This window comes from Bombina bombina, chromosome 6 (genome assembly GCF_027579735.1).
Source record: "Bombina bombina isolate aBomBom1 chromosome 6, aBomBom1.pri, whole genome shotgun sequence".
Taxonomy (NCBI): domain Eukaryota; kingdom Metazoa; phylum Chordata; class Amphibia; order Anura; family Bombinatoridae; genus Bombina; species Bombina bombina.
Genome location: NC_069504.1, coordinates 888,466,284 through 888,483,405, shown reverse-complemented (window position 1 = coordinate 888,483,405; position 17,122 = coordinate 888,466,284). Strand labels below are relative to the sequence as shown.

The following is a 17,122-nucleotide window of genomic DNA, read 5'->3' as shown; positions in this document are numbered from 1 at the left end:
TTTCTTTATCTCTTATTGTCATTTATTCTTATTATTCTTATTTATATCTGTGGGTTATTTTCTATTTCCCCTTTTCCTCGTTTATTAATAAACTTTTCGTTGGTTATTTATTAATTTTTTGGTTTTTCTAATTTCGCTTGTATACTTTATTGTTTTCAATCTGTTTGTTACCTCCGTTTTCTATTTTCGCTAAGCTTGCTCTCCGTTCGCCATCTTAGCTTCTTCTTCTTTTCTGCGCATGCGCGCTGCATCGTCACCTTGTTGTTGCGTACTTACGCTTGTTCCCGCCCTTTCTCTTCACCTAACAGCTTGTTCCTTTGCCGGGGATGGTTGCAACTTTGTTGCGATCCCAGAGGAAAATAATTTCTTAGTGTTTCTGCTCAATTCTCACTACAAAGTGTCTCATCGCCATCTACTGGTGATAGTAATTTATTCTACTAACAATATTTTAAATATACAATATTTAGTATAAATTTTTTGTCATACTTTTATTAAATTGATCACACTCTTTGGGGCAATTCTCTTTAATAATTACTGTTATTAATAGTTTAGTTATTATATTTCAGATTAAATTTATTTATTTATATTTTAGTTAGTTATTTTAGAAAAAATATAAAAAAATTTATTATGTCTCAGACTTCAGAATTGAATCCTTCTCTCAATCCAGAAGGTATTCAAAAGATGATAGATGTCTCTATGAACTCCATGCTTGAAAAAATTTCTTTGATGATTTACAATTCAAATTCAAAGAAAACTTTAAAAAGGAAAAGAACTGTTTCTAGTGCAGTTAAAACTAGTAAGAAACTAGTTAAAAAGTCTCGCCAAATGGCTTCAAATGTTTCTGTTCCTTGCAGGAAAGGAAGGAAAACACCTGCTTTTTCCTCTACTCCCAAGAGGTTACTGATGGGAGAGGCTTTGGCCAATAAAGATAATTCTGATATGGTTTCTGAGACAGAAGTGAATTCTGATTCTTCATTAGATTCAGTTATATCTGAGGATTATGTTTCTCACTCTTCCTCAGATGATTCTCCGAAAATCAAAAAATTTAAAAAACACCTAAAAAAGTCTAAACATATTGAATCTAATAAAATAAAATTTTATGATTGTTTAGGAAATCCTAGATTCAATGCAGATGATTTGCACCATCCGAGATCTGCGGAATGGTGCCCTTCTTCTGACATTGCTGATTTCATAGATTACCAGCTTCGTCAACCACTTAAAAGAGATTCTCGTAATAAGATGAAGGCTGAGTGTCCCAGACCCATTTTACCGAATAATGCTTGTTGCACTCCAGAGGTGGACCCAAAAATTCTGAAATTCATAGGTTCTCCTGGCTTTAAGATTAAAAAAGGCATGGATAGGGCTTGGAAGATATGTCAGGATAAAATGCTTGACACTATTGGGCCCCTATCTAAATTATTCGATCTATCTGAACAGGCAGTTTATGATAATACCCTTTTAGACCCTATCATTGTAAGGGAATGGTTGCAGAGAATGCTTACCTTTTTAGGTAATGCTAACTCTGCTATGTATACAGAGCGCAGACGTAATTTGTTGAGAAGAATTGATCCCAGAGTGTGTGATTTCGCAGTTAATGAGATTCACCCGGACACTAAAGGTCTGTTATTTGGTGACACATTCATTAAGGAACTTAACAGTTATGTGAACACTTTTTCTAATTTAAATAAAGTGAGAACTTCCATGAAGAAGATTTTCTATCAAGAACGTTTCTCCGATCAGGCTGGGAAAGGCAGAGGCCGCTTTCCCGGCCGGGCCTCATACCCTAATAGGTCTCAATTCACAAACCAACAATATCAACAACAAAGACAGTATCAAAACCAAATGTCCACTGGTTTTTTCGCATCAAGAGGAAGATTTTGGAATCCCAGAATCCAACGTTCAAGACAAAGATCCCGTGCTTCACAAGGTAAATTTTTCTTTTCTTCCTTTTCAGGTTTCTTCCCAAAACATAATAGGAGGCAGATTATCCCTGTTTGCTCACAATTGGAATCTGATTACTACAGATCAATCGGTTCTTCACACCGTTTCAGGTCTTTTTATAGATTTTATTTCTCCTCCTGTCCAGAATTCTCTTCCTATCCCAATAAAGTTTTCAAATTCAGACAGGATTTTGGTTCAAAACGAAGTTTCAAGTCTTCTATCAAACAAGCTATAGAACTGGTTTCAAACCCTCAAAATTGTTTTCTAAGCAATCTGTTTCTTGTAAAAAAGAAAAACGGCCAATTTCGTCCAGTAATAAACTTAAGAACCTTAAATTCTTTCGTTGTTTATCAACATTTCAAGATGGAAGGTATTCATCTGTTAAGAGATTGCCTTTTAGACAACGATTTTCTAATCAGATTAGATTTGACAGATGCTTATTTAACAGTTCCGGTAGCTCAACTTCACAGAAAATTCCTGACTTTTGTTTGGGAAGGGAAAACTTGGAGTTTCACTTGTATGCCTTTCGGTTTATCTTCAGCTCCTTGGATTTTCACCAAATTGATGAAACCTATCGTTACTTGGCTTCGTCTTCGAGGAGTTCGTCTCATCATTTATCTAGACGATATCTTGATTATGAATCAGGACTCTGTCATTCTAAAATCTCAACTCAATCTTACTTTATATATTTTAGAAAATTTGGGTTTCATAGTCAACAAAGACAAATCGGTTCTTTCTCCAACCAAATCTCTAACCTTTTTAGGTTTTCAAATAGATACTTTACAATCTACTCTCAGTCTTCCCAGGGAAAAAGTTGTGAATATCAAGAAAGAGATTTCAAAAACTCTTTCTTTATCTTTGGTTCCCATCAGGACTATAGCCAGAATAGTGGGGTTACTCTCATCCTCTATTCAGGCTATCTGCTCCTCTTCATTACAGGGAACTTCAACAATTAAAAATTTCCCATCTTCAGAAAGGTCTTTCTTATTCACACCTAATCCCTCTTTCTTCAGAAGCCAAAGAAGAACTATCTTGGTGGCTCACCCATATAGAAGCTTGGAACGGGAGAGCCATTTTTGGGAAAACTCCGGATCTTGTGATAGAATCCGATGCCAGTCGTTCGGGTTGGGGTGCTCGATGTGGTCCCTCTATCACGGGAGGAAAATGGTCTTTAGAGGAAAAACGTTTTCATATCAACTGCTTAGAACTTTTGGCAGGCTCTTTTGCAGTCAAAAGTTTTGTAAAAAATTATTTTCCTGTGTCCATTTTACTCAAAATGGACAATATTTCTGCAGTTCGTTATTTAAATCGTCTCGGTGGTACAAAATCAAGGGATTTATCGATTATTACGAAAGATTTCATTCATCTTTGCTTGGACAGAAATATTTCAGTCAAAGCAGAATATATCCCAGGTTTATCCAATGTAGCAGCGGATTGGGGTTCCCGTTATCTGACAGATTCCAGCGATTGGAAGCTTCACCATCAAGTTTTTCATTCGCTCCACTCTGTCAGAGGTCCCTTTTCGATGGATCTGTTTGCCTCGAGACTGAATTTTCAGATGCGTCCATATTTCAGTTGGCGTCCAGATCCGGATGCTCTAGCGATCGATGCATTTCTTCACCCTTGGCCTCTTCAAGTAGCATACGCGTTTCCCCCATTCTCGATGATTCAGAGAACCATTTCGGTAGTTCGTCGAGATCTCCTTTCAATTCTCCTAATCACTCCCCTCTGGCCGTCTCAAGCTTGGTACCCATCTCTTCTAGAACTATCTGTAAACCATCCTGTTCTTCTTCCTCTTTTTCCTCTTCTATTGTCAGATCCAGAAGGTCATCCTCACGATCTCATCATTCAAGGATCTCTTCGTCTTATTGCTTGGTCAATATCGGGCAATCTTCATCTCTCCAAGGCTTATCACAACAAGCTAAAGAACTCCTTCAAGACTCCTTGGCCCACCGGGACCAAAAAATGCTATTTTTCCGCATGGACCAGATGGTCTAGCTGGTGCTTGGAAAGACGTTTGGATCCCCTTTCAGTTGATATAGCTTTTATAATTAACTTTCTTACTTCTCTTTTCGATTCAGGTTTAGCTTATAGAACTATTAATGTTTCCAGATCCGCTATTTCTGCTAAACATTCTTTTGTTAATAATTTTCCAGTAGGTCAACACCCTTTAATTTGTAAGTTAATGAAAGCAATAAAATTAAAGAGACCTCCAGCTCCAAAATATTCTTCCTTTTGGGATGTTGATCTTATATTTGCTCTTTTTAAGTCTTGGCCTTCTAACGAATGTTTATCTTTGAAACAACTTTCTACTAAGTTAGCTACTCTTTTATGCTTAATTTCTTTTCGTAGAGTCTCTGATGTCAGAGCTTTAGACTTTAACTCTAAACGTTTTACTCCTGAAGGTGTTACTTTCTTTATTTCTAAAAGAACTAAATCTTTTTCAACTTCTATTTTTTATCCTTACTTACCTTCTGAACCTCTCTTATGTGTGGTTTTATGTCTTAAAGAGTATGAACGTAGAACTGTTTCTTTTCGTTCTTCTTCTTCTAACCAACTTTTGTTGTCTTTTGTTCCTCCTCATGATCCTATCTGTTCTACATCTATAGCTAGGTGGGTTAAATGGGTTATGAGTGAGGCAAGTATTGATTGTTCTTTTTCTGCTCACTCTGTCAGAGGATCAGCCGCTTCTAAAGCATTTTTGAAAGCTGCTACCCTTCAGCAAATTTTGGATGCAGCTGACTGGTCTTCAGATTCTATTTTTAAACAATTTTATTTTAAACCCATTGAACACGCCTCGCTTAGTTTATTTTGTTAGTTGCTTTAAACTAGCAAAATATGAGTCTCTGGTCTTGTAATAAAATTCGGATTATCCTAAGTTATGAAGGTATAATCTAGATTTTATTAAAGACACAGAGACGAGTATTTTCCCTCCTCTTTATGGTATATATATTTTCATTTTGTCCCTCCCTTATTTTATGATGATATTATTAATCTTTTTACATTTGTTTTTAGTTATCAATCAATAATATGGATATTCTGCTGGATGGTTTTGTTCCCTCTCATCTATGTGATAAATCGAATCTTCAAGCAAGTTTTCTTCAATGGTTACAGAATTCCAGTAGATCTTCTAATTCTTCTATCAAGTTGATAAATTCGGCACGGACGTCTCTCCTTTTCAAGATCCTGCTCTTCAATCTTCTTGTTTGCCTTTTCAGTTGGATTTATTGTTATTTGATGGATTTTATGTTTTCTTCATCAGTTGACAAGAAAGAGGATGTGTTAGTATATGTTGGACAGTTTATAGTACACATTTTGAATCTGATTGGTTACTTTGTTCTGGTCTAATCAGTTCTCCTTTGTTATTGGTCACTGATATTTCTTTGTTTTAACTGTCTCTTTTCAAATATGACAGTTTCTTGTATTTGTATATGTACTTTTAATGACTGCATTTAATAGTAAAGGAAAGATAAGCAAAATACTCGTCTCTGTGTCTTTAATAAAATCTAGATTATACCTTCATAACTTAGGATAATCCGAATTTACCTCCATATTAGAGCTGGTAAAGCTTGAAGGCCCATTTTTTTACCCAATAAAAACATACTGAATTTTTTGATCAATGTTTTCTATAAAAGACATGAAAATATTTGCTTAAAAGGGCCATGATACCAAAATGTTGAAACACTTGAAAGTGATGCAGCATAGCTGTAAAAACTACAGGACTAGAAAATATCACCTGAACATCTCTATGTAAAGGACTTTAAGCAGCAAATCAGTATGCCAGTCCCGGGACCAGCAAGGGAGTGAGCCTCATGCCCTATTCAGTTTAAGGAAGTTTACTATGAAATCTCACTAGAGTTAAGTGAAATTTCATGAGATCACAAGAAAAAAAAAGTTCATGACATCCGTACTGCTGATGCTGATTGACTGCTGTTAATTTATTATTTTTTTTACCTGCAGCTGGAAAGCAGCTGAAGTATAACTTTTTACACAGAACTTACTCTGTTGAGCTGATGAAATTGTGAGGTAAAATATCTTCCTTTTTTACATAGAGATGCTCAGGTGATATTTTCCTGTCAGCTTTTTACAGTTATGGTGCATCACTTTCAAGTGATTTAGCATATGAGTATTATGTCCCTTTAATCAAATTATGTGTATCTTTTAGTTTTTAGATACACAGTTTAAGTCAAACTAAAGCAGAAAATTCTAAAGGTTTTACAAACTTTTTTTTTTTTTTTACAGTGACATTCTACAGGGCATTGCAATGAAAAATAATTTTACAAAAGACATTTATTCAAGTCTTTGCTGAATTGATAAACGCTAGAATAACATTGGGACTAAGATGAACTTTGTATAGTCCTAATGCTATTTTAGATAGAAAAAAGGGAACTATGCAGAAACAAGAGACATTTATGAGAGGACAAAGTAATATGGCCGTTTTCTACTTGGTTCTAATGGGTTTACAACCATATTTCTAGCATGTTCTTTATTTGTAGAAATGATCCCCGCATCACACAACCTCATTCATTCCCTGTTAAGACGTCTTACCTGATGGATAAGGAAAAACTTGTTCTGTGTGCAGCTGACCATTAAACATTCCAACCGCAAAAGAACGTGACTCCTAGAAAAAAAAAGTGATATGAGATGGCGGCTGAAGAGTACATGCAGAAGAAAGTAAAGCAAAATAAAAAAAAATCTACAAGCATGGAAAAAAGAAAGAAACAAAAAAAAGGGCAGACAAAAAAAAAAACTACATGGTGAAGATAAGGCAATACTTTTCCCTAGGATGTAGAAAAAAATCCTCCGTTATACTGAAATTATGTGTTATGGCTTCCTTCAAGGTCTTACAAACAGTCCATTGAACATATATCAAGAGTCTACATCTCTGTTGCTCAATTCCAGTCCTCAATTACCCCAAACAGACCAGATTTTCATGATATCTTAACTAGAGCACAGGTGAAAAAAAAAATCACCTGATCAATTATCATGGGTATTATCCTGCTCTCAATCATCAGCTGTGCTCTAGTTAAGCTATCATGAAAATCTGGTCTGATAGGGGTACCGGACTGGACTGGAGTTGAGAAACACTGGTCATCATACATCTGACAACTCTAAGTCATGGCATTCACAATGCACTACAGACAGGGCGCTCAAACATCTGTCTTCACATGCTTTATAGCACCTAAAGGGTTTTGGAACTGCTCTGGCAGGTTTTAGTAAACTGGCTTCTAAAAAAAAGCAAAGAAAAAAAAAAAAGTTTGTTCTATCATTATATGTATATTTTCTTTGCTCACAACATAAGCAATCACCAAAACCATATTTGTTCATATTTGTCCTTTTGACTTCTAGCAGCAAAAAGGCAAGAGTAACATTGTAAACATCCTATTTTTCCACCCAAAATAAAACAAAACTGTAATGTTTTAATATTTTATTCTTCATCAGGCATGAGGTGGAGTTTATACAAACTGATTAAATGGACAGTCTACACCTTTGTCATCTTAAAATCTTACCTTAGATTAAAGGGACAGTCTAGTCCAAAATAAACTTTCATGATTCAGATAGGGCATGTAATTTTAAACAATTTTCTAATTTACTTTTAGCACCAAATTTGCTTTGTTCTCTTGATATTCTTATTTGAAAGCTAAACCTAGGAGGTTCATTTGTAAATTTCTTAGACCTTGAAGGCCACCTCTATTCTGAAAGCATTTTGACAGTTTTCACCACTAGTTTCAGTTCATGTGTGTCATATATAGAGAACACTGCTCACGCACATGGAGCCTAGGAGCCAGCACTGATGGACTACAATGCAAGTCTGTCAAAATAACTGAAATAAGGGGGAAGTTTGCAGAGGCTTAGATACAATTTAATCAGAGGTAAAAAATTAATTAATATAACTGTGTTTATGCAAAACTAAGGAATGGGTAATAAAATGGATTATCTATCTTTTATAAAAATAAAAAATTCTGGTGTTGACTGACCCTTTAAGCTGCAAAGAGCCTCCTGCTTATATCATGCAGCAGGAACAGTAAAAAAAAAGTTATTTTAAAAAAATGAATATTGTTTCTGGCCAGTTTGAAATGCCTGCCAAGCTCAGCCCACTGATGACATCATGATCTGGGCTGCATATGGCTTCTAATCACAAGAGACTCACTAGTTGGATTCAACAGACTTTCAATGCAATTCAGCAGAGTGCCTTGATGCAGCCCAGATCGTGACATCATCAGTGGGCTGAGATTGGCTGCCATTTTAAACTGGCCAGAAACGCTATTCATTTTAAAATAACTTTTTTACTGTTCCTGCTGCATGTTATAAAAAGAGTGCAGAAGGCTATTTGCAGAGATGACTAAAGTAAGACTTTAAGATGACTAAGGTGTAGGATGTCCCTTTAACACTTCACCCGCAATGAAGAAAAAAGAAAAAGGAATTTACAGCAATAAGGAATACCTCACAGGACAGTCAACTATTAATTCCTACCTCTTTTACTGAGAAATTTAAAAATACTTAGATAAAAAAACTATCTACAAATCATAGTACTTCTAAAATGTTTGGCCATCACTAGAAATGTCCATCATCCCGGATCGTGCATTGAAATAGATCCGTCGTCTAAGTGGATAGTGAATATAAAGGTACTACCGAGTAGTCCAAGTTTCCTGCTCTACATTTATGTACATGGTAAAATGGCACTATTTGGAAACAGGCAAAATGCAGGACCCTGCGGTTTGATTTTGAGGTTTGCATACTGAAATCCTACCTTATATAAAGCGACCACTATGGAGCTGCCACTTCTACTAGCTACAGTGATCTCTCTCGGTAGAAGGGGAATTGGGAATTAAAGTCTGGACTTTGGGCAGCTCACTGCCATTCTAATGACATATTAAAGGCCTGCTTTGATTTATATGGAACTAATATGTTTAATGTTTATTATTTATTCTACAGAAAACATGATAATGGCAGGCTTGAGAAAAGCCCTGATATTGGTTTCCCATTCATTTTTGTTAGCAGCTTACATTGCTACTCGAGTAAGGTATCAGTAAATACAGCAGAATTGCATAATCAACAAATGCACGATTAAAAAGACAATAAAATAGCACTTATTCTTTTTTTTATAATAATTTGTATTTAAGGTTTAAAATAAGGCATACATGGAATATATAATAAAATAACACAATAAGAATATTGGAATACAGACAAGACAAGACATAATATTGTAGGTTGGTGATATGCATTCTCGAAAGAGGTAAAAAGAAAAGGGCACAATATGTACTGTAGATAGTATACCAAATGTGCTATATACCTCCAAAATGATAAATGAGGCCACTTTTGGACCCCCAATCTAGGTGAACAGGTTATTTGGAGGTAAGTACCAACTAAGGAGACCACTTTTGGATCTCAACTGAATAACTTCATTTTCTGTCTATACTGTAATATAAGCATAGTCAAATATAAACATTGTGGGGAAAAAATGGAGCCTCCACTAGAGTACAATATAACAGCTGGTTATTGCTAGTATATACATTGTTAAGGGGAACCATCTTGTTAACCTTGGTAATCAACCTAGTCGTATTGTTTGCTATACAGTATAATGTAAGTGACTCTTAAAGAAAGAGTAATGTACCGTAAAGGGCATGTAAAAATATCTACCAAATAATCAGGTATTTAGGTATGTATAGTAAGACATGTGACTGCTATAACTCTGTACATTCAAGCTCTAGGTTATTGTGACAATAAAGAACTCTGTGCATATGTCAGTCTATAGGTAACTGCTTATAGTCCATAGTACAGGTTATCTCTGGATATTAAAGACTAAGGACGTGCCACCTTGGCCGCAGGTAGCGCAGCAATAAGTAATACTTATAAATATAGATCATTGTTGACTGATGCAACTCTCTTTAATTGGAAATATTGTGCGCATAAGTCTATAGCTGGTACACTGAGCATTGCTTCTATGTGTAGTTAGGACCTTGAGTATATTTCAGCTCTCGTGGGCTACCACTGGGCCCGACAACTATCTACCACTTCTGGGAGCTGGCTGTATTCTCCACTAACATGATGTAGGCTTACCAATTGTATTAAATATATTGTGAGGTTGATAATGTGTTTATTTTGTGCCTACTCACTGGCCTAACAGTTCATATATGTTAGCATTGTGATACTCATTAAGACCTATCACTTCTAGAAACTTAATTAAGACACTATCTACATATAATATAAGTACATTTACAAACTTGAAGCATATGGATAATACCTTGAGAATATTAGGTCACCATAGCAGTGGTCAGTATAGGTTATATTTAAAGCTATCTTAGGTATTATGATGCCTGCTGGGAAATAGGTAACTCAGATGGATATATTAAATAGTGGGGTAACAAGAGCCCTAGGTAAAAACATTAAGCATGTGGTTAGTAACTTAGATATATTATATCAACATATCAGTAGTAGGTATAAACTAACTATATTCTAAACTAACATAAGTAAAATGTAACCTGCTGGGTATAGGCCTCTTAGGGGGAGACAAGAAATGATAAGATCCTAGCCCTGAGTGGAGTTAGCTTAAAGGGACACTGAACCCAAATTTTTTCTTTTGTGATTCAGATAGAGCATGAAATTTTAAGCAACTTTGTAATTTACTCCTATTGTCAAATGTTCCTTATTCTCTTGGTATCTTTATTTGAAATGCAAGAATTAAGTTGAGATGCCGGCCCATTTTTGGTGAACAACCTAGGTTGTCCTTGCCGATTGGTGGATCAGCAAGGACAATCGAATACTGCTGTCCAGAGAGCTGAACCAAGAGAAAAAGCTTAGATGCCTTCTTTTTTTGTATAAAGATAGCAAGAGAACGAAGAAACATTGATAATAGGAGTAAATTAGAAAGTTGCTTAAAATTGCATGCTCTATTTGAATCACGAAAGAAAAATTTTGGGTTCAGTGTCCCTTTAATAACCAACAAATGCAATAAGTATATAAATGTACATAGAAGTTTGGCTTTGTCACATAGCAGGTATAGGATTTTTAAACTATTATGTTATAGGGGTTTATTTAGCAAATTATGAGTGCACTTATTTACAGTCCTCACAGTTATAGCAATTTGTTAGCGGTGTAAGCAGTTTTCGGACATCGACTAGGACTCAGAAACTTTATCTTCATGAAATCGATAGTCCAATGGTCTATCTCTACGCCCGAGGCACTAAAAGGCACATTAAGCAAGGAATCACTTTTCGGATTAATTTCTGTAATGGTTGTAATCGCTGGGGATTAGTAAAAATAGCTGTCCTTAGGACTAGTGTGGTTATATTTATTGAAGTGAGGCAGTCCCGGTACTCTTATCATAATTAACCCATACCATTTTGATCGGCTTTTATCCAGCTGAATTCTGTAGAAGGAGATTGCTCTGTCCGTGGCCTGGAGACCACAGGCCGCTGGAAGTCCAGCTTAGCCTGCAGAGTGTAAGTTGGCCTGTATGCTCCACATGCCATTGCCTTGTACACGTTATAGTTAGGAAGCAGGGATCAATGGTGTCGGCCATTTATAAAGTAATATGGGTCAAAAGATCTTAGGGCAAAGTCATTGGATACGATAAACAATGTCCAGTCCTGCTTCCCTTCAATGGACAATAGCACTTATTCTTAACTTCAAAGGAGTAGTAGATTTTTTTCTAAAAAATTTCAAAGTTATGTCTTTTTCCACTACCACTGGATCATGTGACAGCCATTAGCCAATCACAAATGCATACATGTATATTATGTGAATTCTTGCACATGCTCAGTAGGAGCTGGTAACACAAAAAAAGTGTAAATATATAAAGACTGTTCACATTTTGTTAATGAACGTTGATTGGAAAGTTGCTTAAAATTGCATTCTCTATCTGTACCATGAAAGTTTAATTTTGACTTGAATGTCCCTTTAACGTTGGTGGTAGTTCTTCCTATGTTAGTATATTATTTTGGGTTATGGGGTACGTCATATTCAGATGTAAGGATGCAGACATTCTATTTGCACTTGTGTGGTTGATTTACAGGGACTGCTCAATCTGTTATTTGGCTTTTGATTGACCACTGCATAGGTGACAGCAATAGTGGGCCTCCTTTTTTTAAATTGCTGTGATGCAAAGCTTGTTTGCTTTGCAATGTGGGAAAGTGGTTCCTGCTTTAACTTTACGAGGGACAGTCTACCTTCTTATTTTTGTTTTGTTTTTCATTGGTGTTCATGCCTCAGCAAATATTGGGAGAAATCTTTAGGGAGGACCTTTAATGTTGAGTTTTTGCTGTATCCAGAATATTCAGTATGCAGAGTTTTGCTTAAAGGGCCATGATACCCAAATGTTGAAACACTTGAAAGTGCTGCAGCATAGCTGCAAAAAGCGGACTAGAAAATGTCACCTGAACATCTCTATGTAAAAAAGAAAGATATTTTACCTCAAAATGTCCTAAGTATTCACACCCCATTGTAAAGGATTTTAAACAGCAAATCAGTATGCCTGTCCTGGGACAAGATTTAAGGAAATTTACTATGAAATCTCATGAGATCACAGTAAAAAGTTGCCGATTGGCTGCAGTTAATTTCTTCATTTTTATTTATTTTTACCTGCAGTTGGACAGCAGCTGAAGTATAACTTTTTACACAGGACTTTCTCTGGCGAGCTGAGGATATTGTGTGGTAAAATATCTTCCTTTTTTACATAGAGATGTTAAGGTGATATTTTCCTGTCAGCTTTTTACAGTTATATGCTAAATCACTTAAAACTGATGCAGTATGAGTATTATGTACCTTTAAAGGAACAGTATACACCAATTTTCATATAACTGCATGTAATAGACACTACTATAAAGAATAATGTGCACAGATACTGATATAAAAATCCAGTATAAAACTGTTTAAAAACTTACTTAGAAGCTTCCAGTTTAGCTCTGTTTAAAAGGTTACTAGAACACCCACTTTAAGTGGGAAATAACAGACATCCCCCTTCCTCTGCATATGAAAAGACTCTTTAAACAAACAGGAGCAAGCTGGAGTAGGTATACCTCTGTATTCTCCTAAAACTTTGGGGCTTGGTTAGGAGTCTGAAAATCAGAGCATTGTTATTTAAAAATAAGCAAAACTATAATATAGACACACCTGTATAGGCTATATAAATGGATCATGTATAATGTTCCTTTAAGTAGTTCACTCTATAGGCTATATAGTTTTAATATTACCGATTAAGCTCAGCGAAAGATCTGAATCAGATAAAGATGTGATATTCGAGTCAAAGAGAGAGTGTATAACATCCTCCTAATTCCTAGTCTCGAAAAGGCTGGATTGAAGTCTCAGTGGTTTCTCTAGGTTTAGGTAGTAACAAAAACGGAGGTCTAACTGTACATATAGCTAAGCTACAATTATATGGGTCCTGTTTTATAATAGTAGATGTATTGCCTTAAAAACCTGTTTGCTCCCACTGAATGTTATGTTGTGACAATATTGCACTGTTAAGAGTATCTTATTGGTGCTGATTTTACTGGATTCAATAATACTGTACCAAATTGTATGTAAAATAGTGAGATTTTGGATGTACTGTCAGTATACACATTTGCTTTGCTATCTTTGTTCCAAAACCAGCATCTTTTCCCTACATTAATAGGTTTATCATTGTAGCTTATTACTAATCTAGTACATCTATACCACCTTACTGCTATAATTATTAGCTTAAAGGTCCAAGATTAGCCACAAGGGACTGGTTTATTTCTTAGATATGGTAAAAGGACCGCTAAATACAGCAGAATTCCATTATTAACAAGTGCATAATAAAAAGAAAATGCAATAGCACTTACTCTGAATTTCAAATAAGCAGTAGATTTTGTTTTGACAATTTAATTTATTTTTGCATATAAAAAGAAGGTGCAAAATTTGATAATAGAAGTAATTTAGGAAGTCTCTTAAAACTGCATGCCCTCTAAATCATGAAAGTTTATTTTTGACTTTTGTGTCCCTTTAAGAATTTGTGTATTAGTTTCATAAAAAAAAATAGAGGCCTGGTTATAAGGTTGAATTTAGATATACAGACACTTCATTTATGATCGCATATGCCTGTGCTTTTACCAACTGTAAAATGTATAGGATTTTGGTATGTATACTGAACGGTTCATTTTTATATGTCTGCTATGTTCTTACTTTCAAACCTCAATAAAAATTACGATAAAAAAAAAAAAAAAAAAAAAGTATAAAGTTTTAGTTTCCCTATGTTTAACCCCTTAACGACCGAGGACGTGCAGGGTACGTCCTCAAAAAAAAAGGCAGTTAATGCCTGAGAACGTACCCTGCACGTCCTCGGTGTGGAAAGCAGCTGGAAGCGATCCTGCTCTGTGGCCCTCTCTGCACCGGAGATCGGTGGCTCCCTGCGTTGGTGGGTGGGAGCCGGACCGGGAGGCGGGTGGCGGTCATCGATGGCCCTGGTTATGTGCAGGGGGGGCGGGATCGTGGGGCGGGGATGAGCGGGGGCGCGCACGGACGCGCGCGTGTGCACGGGAGGGCGGGGGCGGGTGGGAACCGCTACACTACAGAAAATGTATTAATAAAAAATTTATAAATGTCTAAATATTTAAAAAAAAAAAAAAGATCAGCAAGGTGGTGGGGGTTTGTCTGTGTGGGGGGGGGAAGCTACACTACAGAAAAAAGCCAAACAAAAATAAAAAAAGCACTTTTTTTTGCAAACTGGGTACTGGCAGACAGCTGCCAGTACCCAAGATGGCCCCCAATGAGGCAGAGGGGAGGGTTAGAGAGCGGTTTTGGGGGGGGATCAGGGAGGTTGGGGGCTAAGGGGGGGATCCTACACCCTAGCATATGTAAATATGCTAAAAAAAAATTTTATTTTTTTTTTAAAAACCCTTTTATTTTAGTACTGGCAGACTTTCTGCCAGTACTTAAGATGGCGGGGACAATTGTGGGGTGGGGGAGGGAAGGGAGCTGTTTGGGAGGGATCAGGGGGTGGGATGTGTCAGGTGGGAGGCTGATCTCTACACTAAAGCTAAAATTAACCCTGCAAGCTCCCTACAAACTCCCTAATTAACCCCTTCACTGCTAGCCATAATACACGTGTGAGGCGCAGCAGGATTTAGCGGCCTTCTAATTACCAGAAAGCAACGCCAAAGTAATATATGTCTGCTATTTCTGAACAAAGGGGATCCCAGACAAGTATTTACAACCATTTGTGCCATAATTGCACAAGCTGTTTGTAAATTATTTCAGTGAGAAACCTAAAATTGTGAAAAATTTAACTTTTTTTTCAATTTGATCGCATTTGGCGGTGAAATGGTGGCATGAAATATACCAAAATGTGCCTAGATCAATACTTGGGGTTGTCTACTATACTACACTAAAGCTAAAATTAACCCTACAAGCTCCCTAAAAGCTCCCTAATTAACCCCTTAACTGCTGGGCATAATACACTTGTGGTGCGCAGTGGCATTTAGCGGCCCTCTAATTACCAAAAAGCAACGCCAAAGCCATATATGTCTGCTATTTCTGAACAAAGGGGATCCCAGAGAAGAATTTACAACCATTTATGCCATAATTGCACAAGTTGTTTGTAAATAATTTCAGTGAGAAACCAAAAGTTTGTGAAAAAATTTGTGAAAAAGTGAACGATTTTTTGTATTTGATCGCATTTGGCGGTGAAATGGTGGTATGAAATATACCAAAATTGTCCTAGATCAATACTTTGGGATGTCTACTAAAAAAAAATATATACATGTCAAGGGATATTCACGGATTCCTGAAAGATATTAGTGTTCTAATGTAACTAGCGCTAATTTTGGAAAAAAGTGGTTTGGAAATAGCAAAGTGCTACTTGTATTTATGTCCCTATAACTTGCAAAAAAAGCAAAGAACATGTAAACATTGGGTATTTCTAAACTCAGGACAAAAATTTGAAACTATTTAGCATGGGTGTTTTTTGGTGGTTGTAGATATGTAACAGATTTTGGGGGTCAAAGTTAGAAAAAGTGTGTTTTTTTCAATTTTTCCTCATATTTTATATTTTTTTTTATAGTAAATTATAAGATATGATGAAAATAATGGTATTTTTAGAAAGTTAGTTTAATGGCGAGAAAAACGGTATATAATATGTGTGGGTACAGTAAATGAGTAAGAAGAAAATTACAGCTAAACACAAACACCGCAAAAATGTAAAAATAGCCTTGGTCCCAAACGGACAGAAAATGGAAAAGTGCTGTGGTCATTAAGGGGTTAAAAGCCCGTTATCTCCTCTGCTGAGGCCAACTAGGGCCAATTATATATAGGAACTACTAGAGTAACAACCTCACAATGTTTAAAGGGACACTCAATCAAAATTAAAGGACCAGTCAACGTTGTAGATTTGCATAATTAACAAATGCATGATAAGAAGACAATGCAATAGCACTTAGTCTGAACTTCAGATGAGTGGTAGATTTTTGTTAAATAAATTGCAAAGTTATGTCTATTTCCACTCCCCCTGTACCATGTGACAGCCTTCAGCCAATCACAAATGCATATACGTATATGCTGTGAATTCTTGCACATGCTCAGTAGGAGTTGGTGACTCAAAAAGTGTAAATATAAAAAGATTGTGCACATTTTGTTTATGGAAGTAAATTGGAAAGTTGTTTAAAATTGTATGCTCTATCTGATTCATGAAGTTTAATTTTGACTTGAGTGTCCCTTTAAACTTTCATTATTCAGATAGAGATGCCATTTTAAATAACTTTCCAATTTACTTCCATTAACAGAACGTGCACATTCTTTTTATATTTAAACTTTTTGAGTCACCAGCTCCTACTGAGCATGTGCAAGAATAAGTGTGTATGCATTTGTGAATGGCTGATGGCTGTCACATGGTACAGGGGGAGTGGAAAAAGATAACTTAAAATTGTCAGAAAAAAAATCTACTACTCATTTGAAGTTTAGACTAAGTGCTATTGCATTGTCTTGTTATCTTGCATTTGTTGATTATGCAAATCTACTGTGTTGACTGGTCCTTTAACTATAATATAAAAAACAAAGAACTTATTTTAAAACTCAATCTACTGTGTTGACTGGTCCTTTAAATTTCCCTTTAAAGGGATAGTCTAGTCAAAATTAAACTTTCACGATTCAGACAGAGAATGCAATTTTAAGCAAGTTTCTAATTTACTCCTATTATCATTTTTTCTTCATTTTCTTTGTATCTTTA

The 17,122-nt window shown here is 35.9% G+C and overlaps 1 protein-coding gene across 1 annotated transcript in view; it reads right to left on the bottom strand.

Moving 5' to 3' along the window:
- ACADVL (acyl-CoA dehydrogenase very long chain) overlaps positions 1-17,122 on the bottom strand; it is a 184,179-nt gene that overhangs the window by 148,498 nt on the left and 18,559 nt on the right. The window contains exon 4 of the mRNA XM_053718432.1: positions 6,490-6,562. Within this exon, the coding sequence (XP_053574407.1) occupies positions 6,490-6,562 (73 nt within the window). The remainder of the gene's footprint in view (positions 1-6,489; positions 6,563-17,122) is intronic.